Source organism: Aythya marila (genome assembly GCF_965140915.1).
Source record: "Aythya marila genome assembly, chromosome: 28".
Lineage (NCBI taxonomy): Eukaryota > Metazoa > Chordata > Aves > Anseriformes > Anatidae > Aythya > Aythya marila.
The window spans coordinates 1,213,827-1,240,245 of NC_139069.1; the positions used below are offsets into that span (position 1 = coordinate 1,213,827).

The 26,419-nt window shown below is 50.0% G+C and overlaps 3 protein-coding genes across 3 annotated transcripts; 2 read left to right on the plus strand and 1 right to left on the minus strand.

Moving 5' to 3' along the window:
- Positions 1–1,469: 1,469 nt before the first annotated feature.
- LOC309888209 (olfactory receptor 14C36-like) lies at positions 1,470–2,408 on the plus strand (the record flags this gene model as incomplete). Its single annotated transcript, XM_082780448.1, has 1 exon — positions 1,470–2,408. The coding sequence occupies one exon, from the start codon at positions 1,470–1,472 to the stop codon at positions 2,406–2,408; it is 939 nt and encodes a 312-aa protein (XP_082636574.1).
- A 4,618-nt stretch (positions 2,409–7,026) lies between these two features.
- LOC309888210 (olfactory receptor 14C36-like) lies at positions 7,027–7,968 on the minus strand (the record flags this gene model as incomplete). Its single annotated transcript, XM_082780449.1, has 1 exon — positions 7,027–7,968. The coding sequence occupies one exon, from the start codon at positions 7,966–7,968 to the stop codon at positions 7,027–7,029; it is 942 nt and encodes a 313-aa protein (XP_082636575.1).
- Positions 7,969–19,118: 11,150 nt separating this feature from the next.
- LOC309888211 (olfactory receptor 14C36-like) lies at positions 19,119–20,075 on the plus strand (the record flags this gene model as incomplete). The annotated part of the gene is made up of 1 exon (XM_082780450.1): positions 19,119–20,075. One exon carries the CDS (start codon positions 19,119–19,121, stop codon positions 20,073–20,075), a length of 957 nt encoding a protein of 318 aa, XP_082636576.1.
- Between the last annotated feature and the right edge of the window lie 6,344 nt (positions 20,076–26,419).

Below are 26,419 nucleotides of genomic sequence, written 5' to 3' on the forward strand. Positions count from 1 at the left end.
CCTTGTGCTTGGTGACACACATCCAGTTTTCCTACGCATCAGTGTCACCTTCACATTGCCTTTGTCTCCTTGTCCTCACTGCCTCCAGGGTTCTGCTCTAATGAGCTCCACGGGAGGCTATGTCAGTGCTGGACCTCAGGGGGACACTGCAGGAAACTTGCCTCTGACTTGGACTTCTGGAGAGATGTCTTCAATTGTGTCTGAGTGCCTGAGGTTCGTGGGCTCATCAGCAAAGCCCCCAGAGGGGTGATTGCAGTGCCCTGGGCTGCTGCTGTGCTGCTGAGCTGGGCCAGGCTCGTGGGACAGAGAGAGCTCGTGGCAAGAGGGCCGTGGTGCAGAGAGACAGCTGTGCCCAGGAAACAGCGCAGCAGGAAAGAGACACAGAGGCACAGACACAGAGAGAAGAAAAGGAGAGAGTGGCTGAAGGCAGTTGGGAGTGGAGGATTCTGAGAGCTGCCTGCAGGAGAAACCTGCACAGCCCTTGACAAGGTAAGTGTCTGGCTGCAGGGCCATGCAGCTGCAGGTCCTGGAAGGGTCTCGTGCTGGGTCTTGTTTCTGGGAGGGCAGTGGGCAATGCAGTAGGCTTTGAGAGTCCTGCTGGGTTGCAGTGCGAGCTGAGGAAGTCTGGCAGAAGCCCCTCGGAGTGTCATAACCCAGCTGCCCCTGGTCAGAAAAGAGCCAATCGGCTAAGCCTCCACCAGACACTGTAGGGAGTACAGCTGGGATACTGGGACACCCCAGCTTGTGGATATCCAGCTCTGTTTATGGGGCATTCTCCTGCATTGCAGGCTACTCTCCAGCAGGATGCAGTTCTCTTGTGGCATCCTTGTGTTATCCAGGATCCCGAAGAAAAGGACACCTCCTTGGTAAGACCATGTCTGTGCTACTGGATGGCAGTCTGTGCATAGCTGGAGTGAGGCCTCTGCACCCCTTGTTAGGAGGGAAGAACTGAGATCCTGTTCAGTCCCGTGGTGACAAGGTGAGGATTCTGTCCAGCTGCACTGGGACTGGGACTTCTCTGCTCTCAGCTGTCTCCGGTTTCTTCTCAGGGAAACACCACAGTGGGATGGTCCTACAGCTCTCAGAGAGGTGACAGGGCAGCTGAGAACACTGGTGTTCAGCAGTGGCATCTGCAGATCTGCTCTGCATTCAGATGAGCTGTTTGCAACAGTACTGCAAATCTCATTGTCCTGACAGGTGGACTCCATGTCCCCCATGTTTCTGCCTCCCTCCTGCTGCACAGAAGGAAGGACTCCTCTGCAGCCCATAGCAGCTCCTGCTCCAAGTGCCACTCTAAGGCAGCACCAGCCACAGCTCAAGCAAGAGAGATTCAGAACTGGTCTCCTGCAAAGCAAGAGGCTAGGCTGGGGGGTACTCTAAGGCTTGCAAGAAGTATCCGCCAGAGAAATGTGTACTAACTATGTTCTGACTTATCCTCTGCAACAGAAAACTGTGTCCAATGTCAGAAAATGTCCAACATCAGCTCAGTGAGTGAGTTCCTCCTGCTGGCATTCGCAGACACGCGCGAGCTGCAGCTCCTGCACTTCGTGCTCTTCCTGGGCATCTACCTGGCTGCCCTCTTGGGCAACGGCCTCATCCTCAGTGCCGTAGCCTGTGACCACCGCCTCCACACCCCCATGTACTTCTTCCTCCTCAACCTCGCCCTCCTCGACGTGAGCTGCATCTCCACCACTCTGCCCAAAGCCATGGCCAATGCCCTCTGGGACACCAGGGCCATCTCCTATCAAGGCTGTGCTGCTCAACTCTTCTTTTTTGTCTTCTTCTTTGGTTCAGAGTTTTTTCTTCTCACCATCATGGCCTATGACCGCTACGTTGCCATCTGCAAGCCCCTGCACTACGGGAGCCTCGTGGGCAGCACAGCTTGTGCCCAGATGGCAGCAGCTGCCTGGGGCAGTGGCTTTCTCACTGCTGTCCTGCACACGGCCAACACATTTTCCCTGCCCCTCTGTCGAGGCAATGCTGTGGACCAGTTCTTCTGTGAAATCCCCCACATCCTCAAGCTCTCCTGCTCAGATGCCTACCTCAGGGAAGCTAGGGTACTTTTCTTTACTCTTTGTTCAGTCTTTGGTTGTTTCATTTTCATTGTGCTGTCCTATGTGCAGATCCTCAGGGCAGTGCTGAGGATGCCCTGTGAGCAGGGCCGGCACAAAGCCTTTTCCACGTGCCTCCCTCACCTGGCTGTGGTTTCCCTCTTTGTCAGCACTTCCATGTTTGCCTACCTGAAGCCCCCCTCCATCTCTTCCACATCCCTGGACCTGATAATGGCACTTCTGTACTCAGTGGTGCCTCCAGCACTGAACCCCCTCATCTATAGCATGAGGAACCAGGAGCTCAAGGATACAGTGAAGAAAATCTTTGGATACACTGTTACAGTAATATTCCAGTAGACCTAACTGTACTTTTAGTTTAAAATGTGTTTATGACAATCTCATATATTTTTTGTATTTCTATTTCTTAATAATAGTGCTTCTGATTAATTTTTTTTCCCAGCCTCCTACCTTTTAATTTAATTTTATTTATTTATATATATATATTATGTTATTTTCTCATGTACATATCAAACCAGGCTTCCTGTTTAGATAAAGACAATAAAGAAACAGAAATTCTGTTGAGTCCATGACTGGACAAAAGAAACAGAAAAAAAAGAAGAAACAGAAATTCTGCTGACTGTGGGATCCCCTCTGCCTACACACCCAGGAAGACCAAGACAGAAAGGAGGCCCCCAGATGGATTGTCCTGTCCCTTCTGCTTGAGTCCATGAGTGGGCAGCAGCAGGCACAAGGCTTGGCTGTGTCTAGCCACGAAGCTGCAAGGCCAGCAGCAGGCCCCTGGCTTGGAAGCTGCTGCTGAGGTGACTTGTGTGTGCTTGGCTGAGAGGCCGCAAGGAGCCTGCTGGGTTGGGATGCCTACTTCAGGAGTGGTTTCCACCCTGATGGAGCTTCCTTTGGTTGTAGGAAAGAGCAGGAGAGAAAAAACTGCCACAAAGTGCACCTTGGAAGTTATGCACTGGCCACAAGGAGGAAGAAATGTCCCTCAAAGTATATTGCTGTGGTGCCAGAAGTCAACTAAAGAGTGTGATCAGATCCTAGCTTTCTGTTTCAAGGAACAGCTAATGAGGGTTTGTGAGACATGGGTGAAATGATGGAAATGCTGGGATGAGAACAAGGTGGTGAACAGAGATGGGCGTCTGCAGACTTCAAGGAAATAGGGCAAAAGTAGGATAGCACAGGAATGCCTGCAGAGGATAAGGCAGAGGGTGCTGGTAAAAAGGGAAGGCCCCAACAGCCCTGAGGTTTTTGTTCCTTTGTCTGATGAGGACATGAGTAGTCATTGCACTGGAGCCTCATTGCCTCCCTGCAAACCTGTGCAAATGGAGGTGTCGTACCATTGTTCTTCCCAAGGCATCACACTGCCCACCACATCCCACAGATCCCCTGGAAAAGCCCTGAGCCAGACATGGGGTACAGGATCTCGCCTCCAGTAGCTGGGGTCAGGCCTTGGCCCTTCTGCTTCGTCAAAGGAAACCAAGACTTTTCTCAGCACGCTGCCTTTGCCTGTCAGCAATCATGGCTTCCAATTATGTGCCCTAACAAGTCCCTGGGGAAGTTGTCTTACTAACAGCCCTCAGTGGGGCCCATTAATACTCCAAGTCACTTTGACTTTTCCTTCTGACTTTACATTCTTAAGCAATTGCATCGCTCTCCTCTCTGAGGAGTTCCATGGTATATTTTGGTGCACAGTCCATGAAGCTCAGTACCTGAGCTTCATTGACTGTGCACGTAAATACACCATGGAACTCATTAAATTGAAGAAACTCCTAAGATCTCTTCAATACTTTTCTTCATGACTTCAAAACTTGTACAGCTAATTACAGAGCTTGTGTGATATTCTTAAGGAAGAAGATTTCAAAAAGCACCTAGTACATATCTTTTCTTGTTTTAAAGGCTAAATTTTGCTGCATTTTAGTTTTCAGCATCATTCTTCTATTGCTATTGATCAAAGGAAACTTCTTTGGAGACTTCAATAGGGAGCAGAGAAAAGCACAGTCTGGAGGTCTGAAATCTCTACTGCCAGCAGTGGTCTTTGTCCCTGTAAGTGCAGCCAAGCTCAGCGCATGAAACCTTTTCAAAGACAAGTCAGGCATTCCTTGGGTAAAATAATGAAGCAAATAATAAATAAAATAAAATAAAATAAAATAAAATAAAATAAAATAAAATAAAATAAAATAAAATAAAATAAAATAAAATAAAATAAAATAATAAATAAAATAAAATAATAAAAAAGTTGAAATGACCATCAGAACTTGAGAAATTCTGGTTAAATCTTATTAGACAACTGGACATGGTTCTCTTGTGTCTTCTGTCAAAAACTCAGGATGAAAAGTAAAAAAATATATCTTCAAGTGGCTTTAGATGTACCCATGACCTTTGCCTCTTTTGGGTAATTGTTCTCTTTCAGCCACGGAAACCTAAATTGAGTAATGTGAAAAGACCTCCCCAGTCAATAGAGTAGGGCAAAGTCCTTCTTCCTGTGCTATAGATGCAGAAGGCAAAAAGAATTGCATTGTGCCTGACACTACTCTGGGACGTGTAACCCAAGTCAGGCAACTTTACCTTAGTGCTGACAAGTCCATCACTAAACCACGCTCCCAAGCTCTACATCTACACCTTGGTTCTCCAGTCGATGAACGAAGCTCATGGATGGCAATCAGGGAGTCTCGGTTAGCGCGATGCTGCCTCAGGTGCTCCACCATGGTAGCCATTGGCACCTGCTGTTCTTCAACCCTCAGCAAACCCACAACAGAAGGATTCTGCGGAAGGCCAAGCAATGTAGATAACAGTTTCATGTCCTTTGTCTCCAAGGCAGCTCTGCCAAAGCCCCACTGGTGGTGCCCTCTTGGAACTTTGAAGTTCCCTCTCCTGAAGCAGTCTATGCCAAGGATGCACATAGCCTCTGGACCAGTCCCAATGGGATGCTTTTGCCATTCCTTCCCAGTTCGACTCACTTCAGCCTCCAGTACAGTTATCTCTTGGGATTCCCCTATCACTCCAGAAATACAGGTGGGTTCTACCTCTTTCTAGCTTGATGGCATCAGGGTACTCTGTGCACCGGTGTCTAGTAGAGCGTGATACATTTTGTGGGTCTGATGTACCCAGCCATTAAATACATCCATTCCAGTAAATCCCATTGTCCCTTTCCTCCCTGCCTCCCCCTGGCTGGAAGGAGGACCCCTCTAGTCCTGCTCGTCATATTTATTACTGTGTCTGGTAGACAGGACACTGGAAACACGTCCCACCATGGCACTGTCATTCCATGGTGCAGTGGAGAGGGTGTTGATAGCAAAGGGATGCATTCGGGTGTGGAAGGTGGGGCCCAGCAGAGACAAGGAATCAAGGCAGTGGGGTGGGGGAGGCCAGGAGAAGCAGCCCAAGGGGTGGTGCTGCTTGTGAGGACACGTTTGTGGCAGCAACCTGAGTGGGCAGCAGCTGTGCGCAGGCCAGGGGAGGCCAGGAAGCGCATGCCAGGAGCGCTCCTGCCAGCAGAGCCAAGGCCGGGGCCGAGCCCAAGGGCAGAGGCAGGGGGCTGCAAGGGCCATGCTGAGCTCCCTGCCCCTGCAGCATCCTCCCTGGCCCTCGGCCTCCTCTCCCCTGCCCCTGCAGCTCTGGGCTCCCTTCGTGCAGCCCTGGCTCTGCAGCGCCAAGCCCTGCTGGGAGCCCTCCCCTGCATGCTGCCACCGCTCCCTGACGCTGCTGTTGCCCTCTGCTGGGAACTGCCCAGCCCAGCCCAGCCCCTGCCCACCTCTCCCCACCTCCCTGCCCTCTCCCCAGCCCAGCAGCCCAGGCTGGTCTGGCCCCAATGCAGTGCCCAACGCAGGCTGCTGCAGGGCTCTGGGCATGGCCACCACAGCCCCAGCCCCTCAAAGGCACTGCAGCTTTTGGCACAAAGGTGGCTTTGGGCCTCCCCAGCAGCCCCTGCGCTGGGGCCAGCCCCAGCTCAGGAGGTGGAGGTCCGTGAAGCTGCAGGAGCCCTGCTCTCTTCCTGGGAGATCCCCAGCACACAGTGCCTGTGCCCTGCAGGGCCAGCCCCGCTCCCCAGGCCAGCACAAGAGGCCTGGCCCAGCCACAGAGCAGCTCCACATTCCTCTCCAGGTTGCCATTTGCCATCAAACCCAGCACCAGTGGACACTCCCAGGCCAGTCAAGGCCAGTTATTACTGTTTGCTGGGCCATATGCTACCAAGAAGTCAGATTCCAGTCCAGCCCTTTGTCCTTCAGCGATCACTATGGGAATCTGATCCATCCTGAAGCCCAGAAAAACAAGAGGGCTGTTCAGGGAGGAGCTCCTTGGGTGTATTTCTGACACCAGCTTTAGAAGAGGTGTACAGAGATGTGGAGGAGATGCCACTCTAGGGGCATCAGGAAACTCACCAAGGTGCATGAGATCTGATGGCTAACCCACGTACAAGAGCACAAGAGAACAATGTGGAGACCAAAAGAGAGTAGCAGGGAAAAGGCCACGTCCTGCTGCTGGTCATGGTCATGGCTCCAGGGAAGCAGCAGCACCAACCCAAAGGCAACAGAGAGGCAGAGCCCAGCAGGCAGTGAGGGGCAGCCCCGAGGGCCAGCAGGGCTGCTCCTGCATGTGTCAGCTTGGATCTTGGCCCCAAGCCCCTCCTGAGTGCTGCAGCTGCTCCCCCAGCTCCAGAGGAAATGGGAAGAGATGGCAGCTGAGACCAGTGAAGTTATGCTCTTTTCTTAATTGACTATACCTACAGAGGAAGCCTAGTTCAATTGGTTGATTAGAAGATGTATTCAAAGTAAATAAATTACTAAATAATTTAAATCAATATTAAAAATTATTTTAAAAATAAAAAAGAAAAATAATATAAAAATCTGTCATGTCCATTTCTCAGATACAATGGTAGTCTTCAGAGGATTATTATTAATGATTACAATATGATAATACTACTAAATATGAAAATGATATGATACAAATCACGATAATATTAACAACATTGATGCTTAAGAAGCACATATAGAATCATCTTCCTCACTGCAACTTTGAGCTCCTGGTTCCTCATGCTGTAAATGAGGGGGTTCACTGCTGGAGGTACCACTGAGTACAAAAGTGACACCACCAAGTCCAGAGATAGGGAAGAGATGGAAGCGGGCTTCAGGTAGGCAAATATGGCAGTGCTGACAAACAGGGAAACCACAGCCAGGTGAGGGAGGCACGTGGAAAAGGCTTTGTGCCGGCCCTGCTCAGAGGGCATCCTCAGCACTGCCCTGAAGATCTGAACATAGGACAACACAATGAAAACAAAACAACCAAAGACTAAAGAAACAGTAAACACAAGTGTCCCAAATTCCCTGAGGTAGGCATCTGAGCAGGAGAGCTTGAGGATGTGGGGGATTTCACAGAAGAACTGGTCCACAGCATTGCCTTGGCAGAGGGGCAGGGAAAATGTGTTGGCCGTGTGCAGGACAGCAGTGAGAAAGCCACTGCCCCAGGCAGCTGCTGCCATCTGGGCACAAGCTCTGCTGCCCACGAGGCTTCCGTAGTGCAGGGGCTTGCAGATGGCAACGTAGCGGTCATAGGCCATGACAGTGAGAAGGGAATACTCTGCTGTGATAAAGAAGACAAAGAGAAAGACCTGTGCAGCACATCCTTGATAGGAGATGGCCCTGGTGTCCCAGAGGGCATTGGCCATGGCTTTGGGCAGAGTGGTGGAGATGCAGCCCAGGTCGAGGAGGGCGAGGTTGAGGAGGAAGAAGTACATGGGGGTGTGGAGGCGGTGGTGGCAGGCTACGGCGCTGAGGATGAGGCCGTTGCCCAAGAGGGCAGCCAGGTAGATGCCCAGGAAGAACGCAAAGTGCAGGAGCTGCAGCTCGTGCGTGTCTGCGAATGCCAGCAGCAGGAACTCGCTCACAGAGCTGCTGTTGGGCATTTGCTGGTTTTGGCCATAGGGTTCTCCCAAGGAGGGAAAAGGCAGTAAGAAAATACAACAAAATTATCTGATGATATCTGATTCAGTTTCAGCCTATTAAGTAGATATTAAGCAGGTCCATTTCATGAGCTCTGTCTGTTGCTTCCCGAGGGTGTCCCTGGGAGCAGGGTACTCTGCTTTGGGCAGTGTAGTTAACAGTCCTTACCTATAGAAAGAAGTAAAGAGGAACATTGCATATTCTCAGATTATTTTAATTCTTATGAACAAATTGTTGCTCCCAAATCACCTAACGGCAGAGAAGGGCTGTGGCTATTTCTTTTTTCTATACTGTCATTCCTGCTGCTCTACATTGAAAACCTTGTGGATCCTCAGAATCACAGATTCCTCTATTACAGAGTGTACTTCAGAGAGCACAGCCAGTCTGTCCATCACGTCTGGTCTGTCTGTGCTGGTCTCTCTGTGTCTCTCTGTGTCTGGTCTTTCTGTGCTGCCCTGTGCTGGTGGGACAGAAGAGCAGCGATTTTCTCAGGGAGGTGCCTGAGCCCTCCCTCGCACAGCATTTCTGGCAGCAGCTCCCTCTCACCGCCTGCCCATGGCCCTGCTGGGAACTGGTTCTCTGTCCCCACATCTCCTCCCTGTCCACGCTAACAGACCTCATCCCACAAGCTTTGTGCTCACACTCACTCAGATTCCCCTCCACTGCAAGAATCTTAAAGCAGAGAATCCAAAAAAGCCTTTCTCTTCAGACTAACCAAGCCTCAGTCTTCCTCTTGAAATGCCCATTCATAAATGACATACTCTAAAGTTTCTCCTAGTCCAAATTACAAGTAGAGTGAGAGCCACCCTGAAATATGCTATATCAGGCTTATGATGTGCCAGCTGTACAAGACCCCTCTGGCAACCCCACCTGCTGCCAGAGCCTCCCGGTGTCAAGAGCCTGAAGATGTGTCTTGCCACACGCTGCCCTCTGTTGTTGCGCTCCTCAGTGCCCCCAAGCCCTCTCCTTCTCTCCTCTCTGTGTGCCAGCTGCGGTCAGAGCCCCCAGTCCTGCTGCACTGTGCAGTGGAGCTGCTCCTGGGCACACCTGTCTCTCTGCACCAGGGCCCTCTTGCCATGAGCTCTCTCTGTCCCACGAGCCCGGCCCAGCTCAGCAGCACAGCACCATCCCAAGGCACTGCAATCACCCCTCTGGGGGCTTTGCTGATGAGCCCACGAACCTCAGGCACTCAGAGACAATTGAAGACATCTCTCCAGAAGTCCAAGTCAGAGGCAAGTTTCCTGCAGTGTCCCCCTGAGGGCCAGCACTCACACAGCCTCCCTTGGAGCACGTTAGAGCAGAACACTGGAGGCAGTGAGGACACGGAGACAAAGGCAATGTGAAGGTGACACTGATGTGTAGGAAAACTGGATGTGTGTCAGCAAGCACATGGGCCAGGCCTTGACCCATGTCCCCTGGGAAAGGAGATCCTTAGCAGTCACACCTTGCTCAGGGCTCTTTGTGGGGCAGTAGGAGATGGGGATGTGCATGGCCAAGTGCAGGAGAATGGTACAACCCCTGCCTGCTTCATTGTTGGGGGCGAAGAGGCAATGAGGCCCTGGTGCTTTAACAATTAGCTGTCTCCTCATAGGCCTCAGTGGCAGAGACAACAGCCATACCCATGGACAGAAAGACCTGAGTCCTGATGGGACTTTCAGCATTGCCACAGCCATTACTCCTCTCCTCACCAGAGTGTCTGAGGGACTCCCAAATCTTATACTGCTGGATGCAGACCCTTCTGTGGGTAGTGTCACATAGGATCTGAGCTGAGTCTTATAACTCAGATTTTCTTGGTGGCCATGCTCCTCATATGGCAGCTCTGTAGGGAGCTGGCCTGGCTCCTGGTGAGCAGGCAGCACTGCTCGTATGGCATCCCTCGTGGTGCCCAGGCCCTCCTCCTCCTGGGCACTGCTCACTCAGCAGGGTTCCAGTCTTCCCTGATGTCTATGGTTCCTCTTCCTCTGGTGCAGGATTGGGCTCTTCTCCTTGTAAATGTCAGGAGGTTTGTGTAGGCAAAATCCCGCAGTTTCTCAAGGTTGCCCCACACTGATGCTCCATTCTGTTTGCTGTTAATGTTTGCAGGCAGGTGGCTCACCCTGACTATGCTGTTTCTCACAAGATAACAGTAGCAGGAGTTTGCAGGACAGTTTGGATAATACAGCAGTAACTAGTTGAATGGAATTTGAATCAGTGAAGGGTGGGGGATAGAAGGCTGCCAGATTCCACTTTTTCTGTTCTTCCTTCTCATGCATGCTGTTACTTTGTCTGGAACTGCATCCTATACACAAAACACAGCACTGTATCATCTAATAGAAAACAAATTAATTGCATCCCAGACAACACATGGACAATATCCAGCCCATATTCCATACCATCTGCACCTTGCTCAGCTCCAGTACTTTCCAGTTAATCACCACCACCTTTTCTCAGATGATATACACACAGATATATCATGCCCTTACTCTGTGAGTGTACTGGAGTTGGCTAGGATCGAGATAATTTTCCTCCTAGTAGCTGGTATGAAGCTGTGTTTTGGATTTAGCATGAGTACTTAGTACTAAGGCCAGTCCTCTTTAATATCTTTATCAATGATCTGGATGAGGGGATCGAGTGCACCCTCACTAAATTTGCAGATGACACCAAGGTAGGTGCATGTGTCAATCTGCTCGAGGGTAGGAAAGCTCTGCAGTAGGATCTGGATTGGCTGGACCGATGGGCTGAGGTCTACTGTATGAACTTCAACAAGGCCAAGTGCCGGGTCCTGCACCTGGGGCACAATAACCCCAAGCAGAGCTACAGGCTGGGAGATGAGTGGTTGGAAAGCTGCCAGGCGGAACAGGACCTGGGAGTATTAGTGGATAGTCAGCTGAATATGAGCCAGCAGTGTGCTTAGGTGGCCAAGAAGGCCAACGGCATCCTGGCTTGTATCAGAAGCAGTGTGGCCAGCAGGGCTAAGGAAGTGATTGTCCCCCTGCACTTGGCTCTGGTGAGGCCACACTTCGAGTACTGTGTTCAGTTTTGGGCCCCTCACTACAAGAAGGACATGGAGGTGCTTGAGCGGGTCCAGGGAAGGGCGACGAAGCTGGTGAGAGGCCTGGAGTCCTATGAGGAGGGGCTGAGGGAGCTGGGCTTGTTCAGCCTGGAGAAGAGGAGGCTCAGGGGTGACCTTATTGCTCTCTACAGCTACCTCAAAGGAGGCTGTAGAGGGGTGGGGGTTGGTCTCTTCTCCCACATGCCCAGTGACAGGATGATTAAACTAGAGTTGAAGGGGGAAGGGGCTAAAACCAGGCATGCCGGTGAAGACCTAAGGGATGGTACGCTAGAATCAGAGGGGCTGTGTGCCAGTGAGGTCCTTCAGTCAGATCCACAAGGTGCTGAGTGTAAGGAGACGCACCTGAAGTGCTTCTACACAAACGCACGCAGTATGAGGAATAAAATGGATGAGCTAGAAGTCCTGGCCCAGTCCTGCAACTACGACATCATCGGCATAAGCGAAACCTGGTGGGATGAGTCCTGTGACTGGGGTGTTGCGATAGATGGTTACAGGCTCTTCAGGAGGGACAGGCAGGGTAGGCGAGGTGGTGGAGTGGCAATGTATGTGAAGCAGGGGCTGGACTGTGTGGAACTTCAGGTCGGCAATGGCAAAGTTGAGAGCCTCTGGGTAAGGATCAAGGGACGAACGAATAAAGGGGATGTCGTTGTGGGAGTCTATTACAGACCGCCTGGCCAGGACGATAGCGCCGATAAATTATTCTTTACAGAACTAAGAGAGGCCTCGAGATTAACTCCCCTTGTCCTTATGGGGGACTTCAACTTGCCAGACGTTAACTGGGAGTGCCACACGGCTGACACGAGCAAGTCCAGGAGGTTCATGAAGCACCTAGATGATAACTTCTTGGTGCAGGTGCTAACGGAGCCAACTAGGAAAGGTGCCCTCCTAGACCTGTTGCTAGAAAACAGAGAGGATCTGGTGGGAGATGTGGTGATTGGTGGCCGCCTCGGTCATAGCGACCATGAAGTGGTTGAGTTCAAAATTTACGGTGACAGAAGGAAAAGTGCCACCAAAACCTCATCCCTAGATATGGGGAAAGCAGACTTCAGGCTGCTCAGGGAACTAGTCAGCAAGGTCCCCTGGGAAACTGCTCTTGAAGGCCTCGATGTCCACCAGTGCTGGTCACTCTTTAAGCGATGCCTCCTAGAAGCACAAGATAAGGCAATTCCAAAATATCGCAAGTCAGGCAGGCGGGGCAGGAGGCCGGCGTGGCTGACCAGGAATGTTCTAATGGAGATTAGGCGGAAACAGAGAGTGTTTCGCTACTGGAAGGAGGGCCAGGCGTCATGGAAAGAATACAGGGATGCTGTTCATGTTTGTAAGGGAGAAAGTTTGTGTGGCCAAAGCACACCTAGAGTTGAAGCTGGCTGTGTCTGTGAGAGAAAATAAAAAGTTTTTTTTTTAGATATGTGAATGGAAAAAGGAGAACTAAAGAATACATAGGGCCGCTCCTTGATAGGGAAGGTCTCCTCACAGACGATGACGTAGGCAAAGCAGAGACGCTTAACGCCTTCTTTGCCTCTGTCTTCACTGCCGATGATGGGCTTCGGGACCCAGGGTGCCCTGAGCTGGAGGACCGGGACGGTGGGGATGACAAACTCCCAACTGACCCTGAACGTGTGCGGGATTTGCTACTCCACCTGGATCCCTACAAGTCCATGGGTCCGCATGGGATTCATCCCCGGGTGCTGAAAGAGCTGGCGGACGTCATTGCGGAACCTCTTTCAATTATTTTTCAACGATCCTGGGAATTTGGAGAGGTCCCGGTAGACTGGAAGCTGGCAAATGTTGTGCCAATTTTCAAGAAGGGTCAGAAAGAAGACCCTAGCAATTACAGGCCTGTCAGTCTCACGTCAGTGCCTGGTAAAATCATGGAGAAGATGGTTCTCGGACTTATTGAGGCGCACCTGGGAGACAAAGCAGTCATTGGTCCCAGCCAGCATGGGTTTGTGAAGGGTAGGTCCTGCCTAACTAACCTGATTTCCTTTTATGATAAGATCACCCGTAGGGTGGACCAAGGGAAACCAGCTGATGTGATTTTTTTGGACTTCAGCAAGGCTTTTGACACGGTTTCCCATAGGATCCTACTGGACAAAATGTCCACCATACAGCTAAATAAAAACATTATACCATGGGTGAGCAATTGGCTAAAGGGCAGGGCCCAAAGGGTTATGGTAAATGGGGCTGCGTCAGGCTGGCGGGCGGTCACCAGTGGGGTCCCTCAAGCCTCCATTTTAGGGCCGGTACTTTTCAATATTTTTATAAACGATCTGGATGTAGGAATAGAGGGTATTTTGAGCAAGTTTGCTGATGACACCAAACTTGGAGGAGTTGTGGACTCAAATGAGGGCGTAAAGGCCTTACAGAGGGATCTGGACAGGTTGGAGAGCTGGGCGATCACCAACCGCATGAAGTTCAATGAGAGCAAGTGCCGGGTCCTGCACCTGGGACGGGGAAACCCTGGCTGCATGTACAGACTGGGCAATGAGACACTGGAGAGCAGCCTAGAAGAGAGGGATCTGGGGGTCGTGGTAGACAGCAAGTTGAATATGAGCCAGCAGTGTGCCCTGGCAGCCAGGAGGGCCAACCGTGTCCTGGGGTGCATCAAGCACAGCATCGCTAGTAGGTCAAGGGAGGTGATTGTCCCGCTCTACTCTGCGCTGGTGCGGCCTCACCTCGAGTACTGTGTGCAGTTCTGGGCACCACAGTATAAAAAGGACATGAAACTGTTGGAGAGTGTCCAGAGGAGGGCTACAAAGATGGTGAAAGGCCTGGAGGGGAAGACGTACGAGGAACGGCTGAGGTCACTGGGCCTGTTCAGCCTGGAGAAGAGGAGGATGAGGGGAGACCTCATCACAGTCTACAACTTCCTCGTAAGGGGGTGTCGAGAGGCAGGAGACCTTTTCTCCATTAACACCAGTGACAGGACCTGCGGGAACAGGGTTAAGCTGAGGCAGGGGAAATTTAGGCTGGACGTCAGGAGGGGGTTCTTCACAGAGAGGGTGGTTGCACACTGGAAGTGGCTCCCCAGGGAAGTGGTCACTGCACCGAGCCTGTCTGAATTTAAGAAGAGATTGGACTGTGAACTTAGGCACATGGTCTAAACTTTTGGGTAGACCTGTGCGGTGTCAAGAGTTGGACTTGATGATCCTTAAGGGTCCCTTCCAACTCAGGATATTCTATGATTCTATGATTCTAATATCCTTCTTGTAACAAGGGTCCAAAATTGAACACAGTGCTCGAGGTGTGGCCTCACTAGAGACGAATACAGGGGGATGATCACCTCCCTGCTCCTGCTGGCTGCACTATTTCTAATACAAGCCAGGATGCCCTTGGCCTATTTGGCCACCTGGGCGCACGGCTGGCTCATGTTCAGCCAAGCATTCATCAACACTCCCAGGTCTGTTTCCTTTTCACAGTCTTCTAGCCACTCTGCCCCAAGCTTATAGTGTTGCATGGAGTTGTTGTGGCCAAAGTGCAGGACCCTGATCCTCAGGCAGATCAATACTACCTCCCAACTGGGTGTCATCTGTAGACTTACTGATCTAGGTCATCAGTAAACAAGATAGGTCCCAGTACCAACCCCTGGGGGACACCACTTGTAACAGGATGCCAGCTGGACTAACCGAAAATCTTGGTCAAAATCTCTGAGGAGAGACGTGAGGAATGTTTTAACAATTCGTATCCATAAAGAACAATTCTGTTTGAATCCTGTCTGCCTCTGGGCCCTGCACTGGCAATTTAATTCTTGAACCACAGATGCAGTGTGTCCCAGTCTCCCCCTCATTCTAGTCAGTTTATCAAGTCTTCAGAAAATACTCCTCAAATTTATGAACCTGTTTGCTTTTGTTATTCTTTTGTTATTCCAGACTTCTATTTCTAACAGTTACAGCCTTTTTTCCTGTCTTCTTCGAGATTAACTTAACACTGCTATAGATGTGACTGTCCCTGTGAATGGCTGGGGAAGAATGTTTTAATTACTCGTGAAGTGTCAATAAGAAAGCTGTTTGTGTTTGATGTCTGGGAGTTTCAGAAAAACTGATAACTACTAGTGACTGTTATGGGATACTATGCAGACCTTTGATATCTGGCCAGGGGGGCAAGAGATTAAGAGGAAGGAAAAAGAAGCTGAAGGACGGCTGGGAGACAAGACCTGCAGAAAATGTTCTATAAACTTGGTATGGTGCCAAGTGAGTACAAAGGGGAGAGGAAGACTACGAGCCTTCAGCATGAAAGACCCCTAGAGACCCCCAGAAGAGACCCCCAGAGGAGACTGCGCATGCTCCAGTAGGAGGGACTGCACCCCGGAAGCTAATTAATAATCTATTTTTTTAGAAGTAGTAATGAATATGTATTAGTCTAGGAGCATAAAAATCAGCTGCTTGATGTAACTGGTGTGCGTCCTGGTGGAGCGGAGACTCCTGGTGCACCCAGCGCTGTTTGCTTACCTCTATTCCTTTATATTCTTTTAATAAATCCTATATTTTTTATTTAATCCTAATTTGAATCCTGAGCCATTTATAACAGACATTATGAGCTTTGTAAGGACAATGGTAGCAGTGTCACAGGTAATCATAGAAACATGGGATCACAGAATCATAGAATGGTTTTGGTTCAAAGGGACCTTAAAGATCTCTTCATTCTTCTTAACAGAGCTAAACAAACCCTAGACCACAAAGCTTGACAATACCCTAACCACAGATGTCACACCTTAAACAAAATACCAAACATTTGGTAACACAAAAAACTAATTATCCCTTAATCTTTAATTCAGATAGGTGAGCCGTAGTCCCTAATACCATACATGAACAAATAACATCGAAAGTCCCTGTACCTGTGCATTAACCTTCTCACCTTCAACACCCCTCCTAAACCTTCCCTTAAGGCGCTTGGCACCTTGGGGCAAGGCAAGAACTGAGGTTGCTGTGTAGTCAAATGGCATTCAAAGCTGAATTTGAGGGGCCATGGGTCTGATCAGCTTGTGGGCCACAAGGAGATGGGTGAGAATTCTCTGAGCCCTACCTCAGGATTGCCTGCCCCAGCAGGAGCAATGTGACTGTGGCAGTGAATGTGAGGCGACTTCTGCCTCTGCAGATGATAGGGCAGCAGCAGGAACGTGTCACGCAAAGGGACTGTGAGGTCACTTGTGTCTGGAGGTGGCAGGTCAGCCTTGACTTCTCCCTGGGAGCTGCACTTTTGGGCTGACTTCTGGCAGTGGCCCTGCTAGGCCAGCAGAAGGCACCTGTTTGGCATGCTGACTGTGGGATCCTCTCTGCCTCCAAACCCAGGGGGACGCAGACAGAAAGAAGGCCCCCAGATGGGTTGTCCTGTCCCTTCTGCTTGAGTCCATGAGTGGGCAGCAGCAGGCACAAGGCTTGGCTGTGTGTAGCCAAGAAGCTGCAAGACCAGCAGCAGGCCCCTGGCTTGGAAGCTGCTGCTGAGGTGACTTGTGCCTGGTTGGCTGCCAGGCCGCAAGGAGCCTGCTGGGTTGGGATGCCTACTTCAGGAGGGGTTTCTACCCTGATGGAGCTTTCTTTGGTAATATGAAAGAGCTGGAGAGAAGAACTTGCCACAATGTGTGCCCTGGAAGTTTAGCGTTGGTCACAAGGAGGAAGAAATGTCCAGGGGAACAGTTGGTCTTGCTGCTGGAGACTGAGGCAAAGAAGGAATTAAGTACCTCAGCCTTTACCTTATCTCTAGATCATTACCAGATTTCCCCTCACATCTAATAAAGGACGATGATTCTCCGTAATCCTCCTCTATTTAAAGTATTTATATAAACAGCTTTTTATTGTCTTTGACATAAATATACAGATGGAGCTCCAGCTGGACTTTGGCCCTTCTAATTTTCACCTGCACAGCTCCGTAACATTCAGGACCCAGCTCCAGACAAACTGACAGCTTGCATGATAAGAAAGCACAGAAGAGGTGGAACCTGGCAGCCTTCCATATCCTGTGCTTCTGTTACTCTGTGCTGCAGTTCCATTCAACTGGTTATTCCTGTGTTATCCAAACTTTCCTGCAACTCCTGCTGCTGTTGTCTTGTCAGAGACAGCACAATCACAGAAAGGTTGAACCATCTGTGTACAGACATTAACACCTGACAGAATGAAACATCAGTGCGGTGCATACAAGCAGTGGTGCCTGCTCACCAGGAACCAGGCCAGCTTCCTACAGTGCTGCCTTATGAGGACCATGGCCACCAAGAAGATCTGAGTTATCATACTCAGCTCAGACCTGGTGTGACACCGCATGGACAAGTGCCTACAACTAGCTGGTAAAGACGTGAAGGTCTGGGAGTCCCTAGGACAGCCTGGTGTGGAAAGGAGCAAGGGTTCTACCAAGGCTGAAAGTCCCAACACTGAGGCCTGACTGAAACTCACTGCCACTGAGGCCTGTGAAGAGACATCTTGATAATAAGCACAAGGTCCTCATTATCTCTGTGCATGCACCCATGAACCAGGCAGAGGTCGTGCCATTCTCCTGCATTGGCCATGCACATTCCCATCTCCTACTGCCCCACGAAGAACCCTGAGCAATGTGGGAAGAGAAAGGATCTCCTTCCTAGGGAACATGGGCCTTGTGCTTGGTGACACACATCCAGTTTTCCTACACATCAGTGTCACCTTCACATTGCCTTTGTCTCCTTGTCCTCACTGCCTCCAGGGTTCTGCTCTAACGAGCTCCAAGGGAGGCTGTGTCAGTGCTGGCCCTCAGGGGGACACTGCAGGAAACTTGCCTCTGACTTGGACTTCTGGAGAGATGTCTTCAATTGTCTCTGAGGGCCTGAGGTTCGTGTGTGGGCTCATCAGCAAAGCCCCCAGAGGGGTGATTGCAGTGGCTTGGGCTGGTGCTGTGCTGCTGAGCTGGGCCGGGCTCGTGGGACAGAGAGAGCTCGTGGCAAGAGGGCCCTGGTGCAGAGAGACAGGTGTGCCCAGGAGCAGCTCCTCTGCACAGTGCAGCAGGAAAGAGACACAGAGGCACAGACACAGAGAGAAGAAAAGGAGAGAGGGCTTGGAGGCAGTTGGCAGTGGGAGGATGCTGAGAGCTGCCTGCAGGAGAAACCTGCACAGCCCTTGACAAGGTGAGTGCCTGGCTGCAGGGCCATGCAGCTGCAGGTCCTGGAAGGGTCTCGTGCTGGGTCTTGTTTCTGGGAGGGCAGTGGGCAATGCAGTAGGCTTTGAGAGTCCTGCTGCATTGCAGTGCAAGGTGAGGAAGTCTGGCAAAAGCTCCTTGGAGTGTCATAACCTAGCTACCCCTGGTCAGATAAAAGAGGAGTGGCCAAGCCTCCTCTAGACCCTGTAGGGGGTGCAGCTGGGATATGGGACACTCCAGCTTTCAGATATCCAGCTCTGTCTGTGGGGCATCCTCCTGGGCTGCAGGCTGCTCTCCAGCAGGATGCAGCTCTCTCGTGGCATCCTTGTGTTATCCAGGTGCCCAAGGAAAAGACACCTCCATACTAACATCATGTCCATGCTGCTGGATGGCTGTCTGTGGGCAGCAGGAATGAGGCCTCTGCAGCCCTGTCTAGGAGGGAAGAGCTGAGATCCTGATCAGTCCCCTGGAGAAAAGTCAAGATGCTGTTCAGCTGCACTTGGACTGGGGCTTCTCTGCTCTCAGCTGTCTCCTGTTTCTTCTCAGGGCAGCACCTGAGAGGGATGGTCCTGTAGCTCATAGAGGGGTAGCCCAGGGCAGCAGAGAGCAGGACTGATGGGCAGAGCTGCTCTGCTCAGTCTTCGCCAGAGGACAAGTCCTTTGCCTCTTGGCACCCAAAGGATATCACCTGGAGTGTGGAAGTAATGTCAGGGAGTTCCACCATCCAATACCTCTCCTATGTGTTATACGGGCAACTAGGATAAAATAAAGTGAGGAAAATAGTTGCAGCTTTGCTCTGCAATCAGCTCAGTCGTTTGCAACAATACTGCAAGACTCATTGGTCTGACATTTTTCTGAATTTGAGTTATCCACCCTTCTATTTCCTATTTTCCTCAGAGAAGTCTGTTCTAACATTGCTCTGCCTTCTCCTCTTCAACAGAGAAGCAAGTACAAAGTCAGAGAGTGATGAACAGCAGCTCTGTGAGCGAGTTCCTGCTGCTGGCATTCGCAGACACACGCGAGCTGCAGCTCCTGCACTTCGCGCTCTTCCTGGGCATCTACCTGGCTGCCCTCCTGGGCAACGGCCTCATCCTCACAGCCATAGCCTGCGACCACCGCCTCCACACCCCCATGTACTTCTTCCTCCTCAACCTCGCCCTCCTCGACCTGGGCTGCATCTCCACCACTCTACCCAAAACCATGGCCAATGCCTTCTGGGACACCAGGACCATCTCCTATCAAGGATGTGCTGCTCAAGTTCTCTTTTTTGTCTTCTTCTTTGGCTCAGAGTATTCAATTCTAACTATCATGGCCTATGACCGCTACGTTGCCATCTGCAAGCCCCTGCACTACGGGAGCCTCGTGGGCAGCAGAGCTTGTGCCCAGATGGCAGCAGCTGCCTGGGGCAGTGGATTTCTCGATGCTGTCCTGCACACGGCCAACACATTTTCCCTGCCCTTTTGCAAAGGCAATGCTGTGGACCAGTTCTTCTGTGAAATCCCCCACATCCTCAAGCTCTCCTGCTCAGATGCCTACCTCAGGGAAGTTGGGGCACTAGCATTTAATGTTTCTTTAAGCTTTGGTTGTTTTGTTTTCATTGTGCTGTCCTACGTGCAGATCTTCAGGGCAGTGCTGAGGATGCCCTCTGAGCAGGGCCGGCACAAAGCCTTTTCCACGTGCCTCCCTCACCTGGCCGTGGTCTCCCTCTTTCTTAGCACTGTCATGTTTGCCTACCTGAAGCCTCCTTCCATCTCCTCTCCATTGCTGGATCTCGTGGTGTCATTTCTGTATTCAGTGCTGCCTCCAGCAGTGAACCCCCTCATCTACAGCATGAGGTATAAAGAGCTCAAGGAGGCACTGAGGATGTTATTGCAATATTCAGTATTTCAAAAAGGAACTGGTCTTCTGCATCTGATTCCCTGAAGGATACTTGGAGAAGGCAGAAATATCTTTGTTCCTATATTTCAAAAATTGTTCATCCTTGTCAATATTATTCCAATATGCTAAATATTTTCTTATGATTTTACTTTATAAATTTAAGATATATTTATTCCTCTAACTTCTACATTTTCTTTTAACCCAAAGTCCTCATGTAGAGGTACTGTTAAGCTCTTTGTAGCTAACTAAATAAAGGAACCATCAGGTAGGCGGTTTCTGTGGATCTCATTTCTCATACACTCTTCTCAGGCACAGCAGTAGTTGTGGGATGAAGATCCCTGCTGCAACGTGGTGGAAAGCCCTGGTGTCCTTTGGGGCTGCCCTTTTCTGCCCTGGCAGGCACTCCCTCCCTGCAGCCTTTGGAGGGGACCTCCAAAGCCCATCTAGCCACCCCCACTAGCCACGCATGGACACCTACACCAGGCAGCCCAGGCCCATTTCCAGTTGGGTTTGGGGTATCTCCAGTTGAGGAGGACTCCCCCACTTTGGGGGAAACCTGATCGAGTGCTTGGTATTGGAAACATGATCCAGTTCTTGATATTGCTCACAGTAAAAGTGTTTTCCTGTGTGCAATTCCCATGTCTTGTCCTAACACTGTGCATTGCTGAGACTGTCAGAGGAAAAGATCTGAGAGCAAATCCATGTCTCACAGTCACTTCATAGCAGCAGAAAGAGATGGGGCTGAGGGACTCCATGTTTCGTCTGTATTATTTTGTACCAAAATGTACAGGGCCCTTGCAGCCCCCTGCCCTGGACCTGCCTCTGCCCTTGGGCTTGGCCCTGGCCTTGGCTCTGCTGGCAGGAGCGCTTTTGGCATGTGCTTCCTGGCCTCCCCCCCCCTGCGCACAGCTGCTGCCCACTCAGGCTGCTGCCACAAACGTGTCCTCACAAGCAGCGCCACCCCTTGGGCTGCTTCTGCTGGCCTCCCCCAGCCCACTGCCTTGACTCCTTGTCTCTGCTGGGCCCCACCTTCCCCACCCAAATGTGTCCCTTGACTGTCAGTGCCCTCTCCCCTACCCCATGGGATAAGACAGCCATGGGTGGGACACATTACCCTTAGGTATTATAGTTTTTGTTTGCTTTTCTGATGGCACAAAATGTTCCTTCACCAGTGATGTACATCCTTCTTCATGTTAGGCCATGATTCAGTGTCCTTCACAATTCTTAAAGTGTTTGCTTTATCTCAGAGATGAACTGGATTACATCTCCTTGATTAGTCTGAGGCCCAACACAATGCCTTTTGCCTTCTGCCACTCCAGCACAATACCTATGAATTTCCCTTACTCTGTGCATTGACCTGATGGGGCATCTCTTATTTTGCACTTTCATACCCATAGTTGGAAGGGGATGGATTCCCAAAGTGCAGCAAGCTGACGGGTTGTATCCTGGCTATTGGACGTTTCCTGTTCTTGAGTCTTGTAACCTGAATTTGCTGCAGATGACCCAAGATGGTAAATGGATTCTCAGCTGTCTACTAAGAAGAAAGAAGAGTATCTTGGGTTCCCAATGGTCATTTCAACTTTAGGTCAATCTCTGAAATTCACTGAAGAAGGGGTGTTGTCTTTGAAGAAGTTTTGTGTGCTGGACTGGACTGTAGTTGCAGGGGTAAAGACCACTGCCAGCAGTAGAGGTACCCTGGGAACTCCACCTGGTTCCACCTGAATCCCCCAAAGGGCTCTGGTCTCCTGAAAGCCCTTTTTGATAGCTGCAAATCCAGGGAACTACTTCAAATACAACCGGGTCTCTGGTGGTTTTCCCTGATTGCTTATGGTCAGACAGCAAAGTTCTTTGTCAATACCCAGTAATTTCATTAGTACTTAACTAATAGAGCAACTACTCATCACTTCAAATGATTCAATCCCTTCCATAAAATGTCACACGGTGTAGTTTATACCATGAAGAAATGTGAATGTTCAGGATGTATTTTCATCGCAGGAGAAGAAATACTGCTGTTCATCTGTAGTTGCATTGTCCTCTCATAGTCTGTCACGATGTGCTCCCTCATCTTCCAGGCACATCCACAAGTTTTGATTAAACAGACAATGCTCAATGTAGCTTTTCCAGATGCCTGTCTGCACCTATGCACTTCCCATGGTTCTGGTTTGCCCTCCTCTTCATCTGATCATTCAGACTGCTCTCACTGACCCAGTTGCTGCTTTGAGCTTCAGGTAGAAGCAGCCCAGCTTGCCCATCTATCAGCAGCCTGTAATTTTTTTCCTTAGCAAGAACCTCATACTTCATCATTGAAGTCATATGGTATAGATCAATGCTAATACTATTGTTCATAATTTCATATCGATCACTATAAAATACTTCTTGTACATTCAATCTTTTGGGAAGGTAAACCTCAGAGAAGGAATAGAAGATGAGAAGGTTGTTTTATTATTTTATTTTATTTTATTTTATTTTATTTTATTTTATTTTATTTTATTTTATTTTATTTTATTTTATTTTATTTTATTTTATTTTATTTTTATTTTAAATTGCTGCATGTTTTCATTTTCTTTGCTTGGAAATTTAAAAGACCCTTCTGCACCTGTGTACAGCCACATCTCTTAGGAAAGCAGGTAGAAGCTGCTGCAAAGGGGCCGTAGCATCCAGCTGCAGCCTTGAGTGAAGTCTGGTGTAAGGAAATGAGAAGCAAGCACCAGGTGGCCATTGAGAGAAATGGCAGGGCTGGGGTGGTGAGGAGCAAGGTTGTCCATGCAGTGTCAGACCTCCAGAGTCTACTTTTCCTCCCCAAGCATATCTCCGAAGGAGACACCCTGGATCAATACCAATTAGAGAGTAGTACCTCAAACTGAAATTCAACTAAATGTATCCTTTAAGATGAGAAGAGATTTTTATTAGGTGCTTTATGCAATCTTCATCCTTAAATATACCATGAAAACTCTCCAAATAGTTGTACAAGTCTTGAAGTCCTGGACAAAAATACAGAGGAGATGCTAGGAGTTTCTTCCTTCTAATGAGGTCCATGCTGTATTTTGGTGCTGAGCCTGTGACGCTCAGGTACTGAGAGGACAATGATGTAACCGCTTGAGCAAGTAAAGTCAGAAGGAAAAGTTGAAGTTACATGGAGTATTAATGGGCGCCACTGAGGGTTATTACTAAGACAACCTCCCCAGAGACTTGTTAGGGCAGATAATTGGAGGCCATGATTACAGACAGGCAAAAGCATTGTGCAGAGAAAGGTCTTTGTTTGCTTTGATAAAGCAGAAGGGCTGAAGCCTGCCACCAGCTACTGGGAGAGAAGATCCTGCTCCCCCACGTCTGGCTCAGGGCTTTTCCTAGGGATCTGTGGGATGTGGTGGGCAGTGTGATGCCATGAGAAGAACAGCGGTATGACAATTCCAAGCTGATGCACAGGGTTGAAAGAAATCAATGAGGCCCCATCACAATGAATATAGCATATCTCCTCATAAGCTCTAGCCAAGGTGACAAAAACCTTAGGGCTGTTGGGGCCTTCCACTTTTACCAGCACTCTGCCTTCTCCTCTGAAGGCTTTCCTATTTTGTCCCACACTTTCCCCTATTTCCTTGACGTCTGCAGACACCCATCTCTGTTCACCATCTTGCTCTCATCCCTTGCTTTCACCAATGTCTCCTCATCCCTCACCAGCTGTTCCTTGAAACACAAAGCCAGGGTCTGATCAAAGGGTGACCTCTGGCACCACAGCACAACCCTTTGAGAGAAATTTCTTCCTCCTCGTGGCCAATGTGTAACTTCCAATGTATACTCCATGGTCATTTTTCTCTCCTGCTCTTTCCTACTACCACAGAAAGCTCCATCAGGGTGGAAAGCACTCCTGAAGTAGGCATCCCAACCCAGCAGGCTCCTTGAGGCTTCTCAGCCAACCAGACTCAAGTCACCTCAGCAACAGCTTCCAAGCCAGGGGCCTGCTGCTGGCCTTGCAGCTTCTTGGCTACACACAGCCAAGCCTTGTGCCTCCTGCTGCCCACTCATGGACTCAAGCAGAAGGGACAGGACAACCCATCTGGGGGCCTTCTTTCTGCCTGGGTCCTCCTGGCTCTGGAGGCAGAGGGGATCCCCCAGTCAGCATGCCAAGCAGGTGCCTTGTGCTGGCCTAGCAGGGCCACTGCCAGATGTCAGCTCAAAAGTGCAGCTCCCAGGGAGAAGTCAAGGCTGACCTGCCACCTCCAGACACAAGTGACCTCACAGTCCCTTTCTGTGACACATTCCTGCTGCTGCCCTATCAAGTGCAGAGACAGAAGTGACCTCACAGTCCCTGCCACAGTCACATTCCTCGTGCTGGGGCAGGAAAATGCTGAGGCAGAGCTGAGCTCCTCAGAGCATTCCCACCCACCTCCTTGAGGCCCAGAAGCTGATCAGACCCATGACCCCTCACATCCATCTTTGCATGCCATATGACTGCAGAGTAACCTCACAGTTCTTGGCCTGCACCAAGGGCCAGACCCAGTACACTACCTAAAGGTAAGGGTTAGGAGAGGGGCTGAAGGTGAGGAAGTCAATGCACACGAACAAGGGAATCAGCTGTTAGGTGTTCATGCATGGGATCAGGCACTAGGGCTCAACTTTCTGAGTTTGAGTTTAAAGAAAGATTTATTGGGAGGGTTTGGTGTTCTGCGTTGGTATCAGGTCTGTGCTTAAAGTATGGAAAAGCTTCATGATTTGGGGTTTGTTTAGTTTTTCCAATAATTCTAGGCTTAAAATGAGCATTTAAATCTAGTGTTAAGGACAGGGATCAATGTAAGCAAGAGAGTAAGGGTAAGGAAAAAAGGCTATGGGCTGAGTTTTGGTTTCAGTGCATACTTAGAGGTCAGGCATAGGAGTAGTCGATTCCTGTCTGGGTGTGGAGTAGCATTTAAATTTAGGAATTAAGTTTACTCTTTGAAGCTGGGGAATAGCCTCATATAAGTGTTTTAAGACACGGTTACAGCAGCTTCCGCATAGCCTGAACCCTGCTACCTCTTACAAAAACTTTAGTTTCTGCTGGATAGTCCTATTCTCTCTTCCAAATCTCACATTTCTCCTGACCAGGGCTTCTCCTGACCTCACTGTATCAGTCATATTCTTAGGGATATCTTTCTGGTGGCTTTCATGATCTCAGAGTATCTGTCACTGCTCTGTTGGGTACTCTATTCCTGAGAAACGTGGCACTTAATACATGATGGAAAAGGACATAAAAGTCCATTGAAACACCCTGCACAATGTGCCCAGCAGCTCGGCACCATCACAAAAGTGCACTTCCTGCCTACAACTTTTCTTTCCAGAATGGCTCCTATGGCTCCAGGGTAACTTTTCCCAGGATAAGTTACCCAGGATAAGGGTAACTTTTCCACTCACTTCCCCAGGCCACACCACTCTTGCCTGCAGGCTCCACGTGTCTCTCCAACCCTCCCCTCTGCCCCTGCAGTAGTGGCACCTCACCGCAGCAGGTTGGTGCATCTCCAGGCTCAGGGGTGTTTCCTGAGGGCCTGCCCCGTGTGGGGAGTGGTGGGGAGGAAGAGAGCAAGGTCATCTCCTGGGGAATGGCTGAGCACAGCCCATCCATCCCGCACTGCAAGCCCCTGCTCAGCAGTGACCCAGGGCTGCACAGTGCCTGCTGCTGTCAGCAGCCACAGGGATACCACTGGAGACACAACAGGACTGTCACCAAGGCATATGAGACCTCAAGACTAACACGGAAAGAAGCATAATGTGGAAGCTGAAAGAGAGCAGCAGTGACAAGGCCACGTCCTGCTGCTGGCCATGGCCATGGCTCCAGGGAAGCAGCAGCCCCGACCCACAGGCAGCAGAGAGGCAGAGCCCAGCGGGCAGTGAGGGGCAGCCCCGAGGACCACCAGGGCTGCTCCTGCATGTGGCAGCTGGGCTCTTGGCCGCTGAGCCCCTCCTGTGTGCTGGGGCTGCTCCCCCAGCTCTGGAGGGGATGGGAAGAGATGTCAGCTCAGACCAGTGAGGTTCTCATGGATTTTTTATTGTCTATATCTACTGAGGAAGCCTAGTTCTATAGGTAAATTAGACTACCTGATCAAAGCAATTAAAATAAATAAGAGGCAGTCTGCTAAAATTAATATTTAACTCAAAATGTTATCACGTATTTGCAAAACTAGTTCTAAAGTACATTAGAAATGAAAGATTCTCTGAACTCTTTTTGGATATGCTACAAGAATGGATAAATTGATGAGAACTTTAGTGATGCTTTAACAAATGTGTAAATTGTTTCTTTATAACATCCTTCAATTCCTGGTTCCTCATGCTGTAGATGACGGGGTTCAGTGCTGCAGGCACCACTGAGTATAAAAATGACATCACCAGGTCCAGGGATGGGAATGAGTTTGATGGACGCT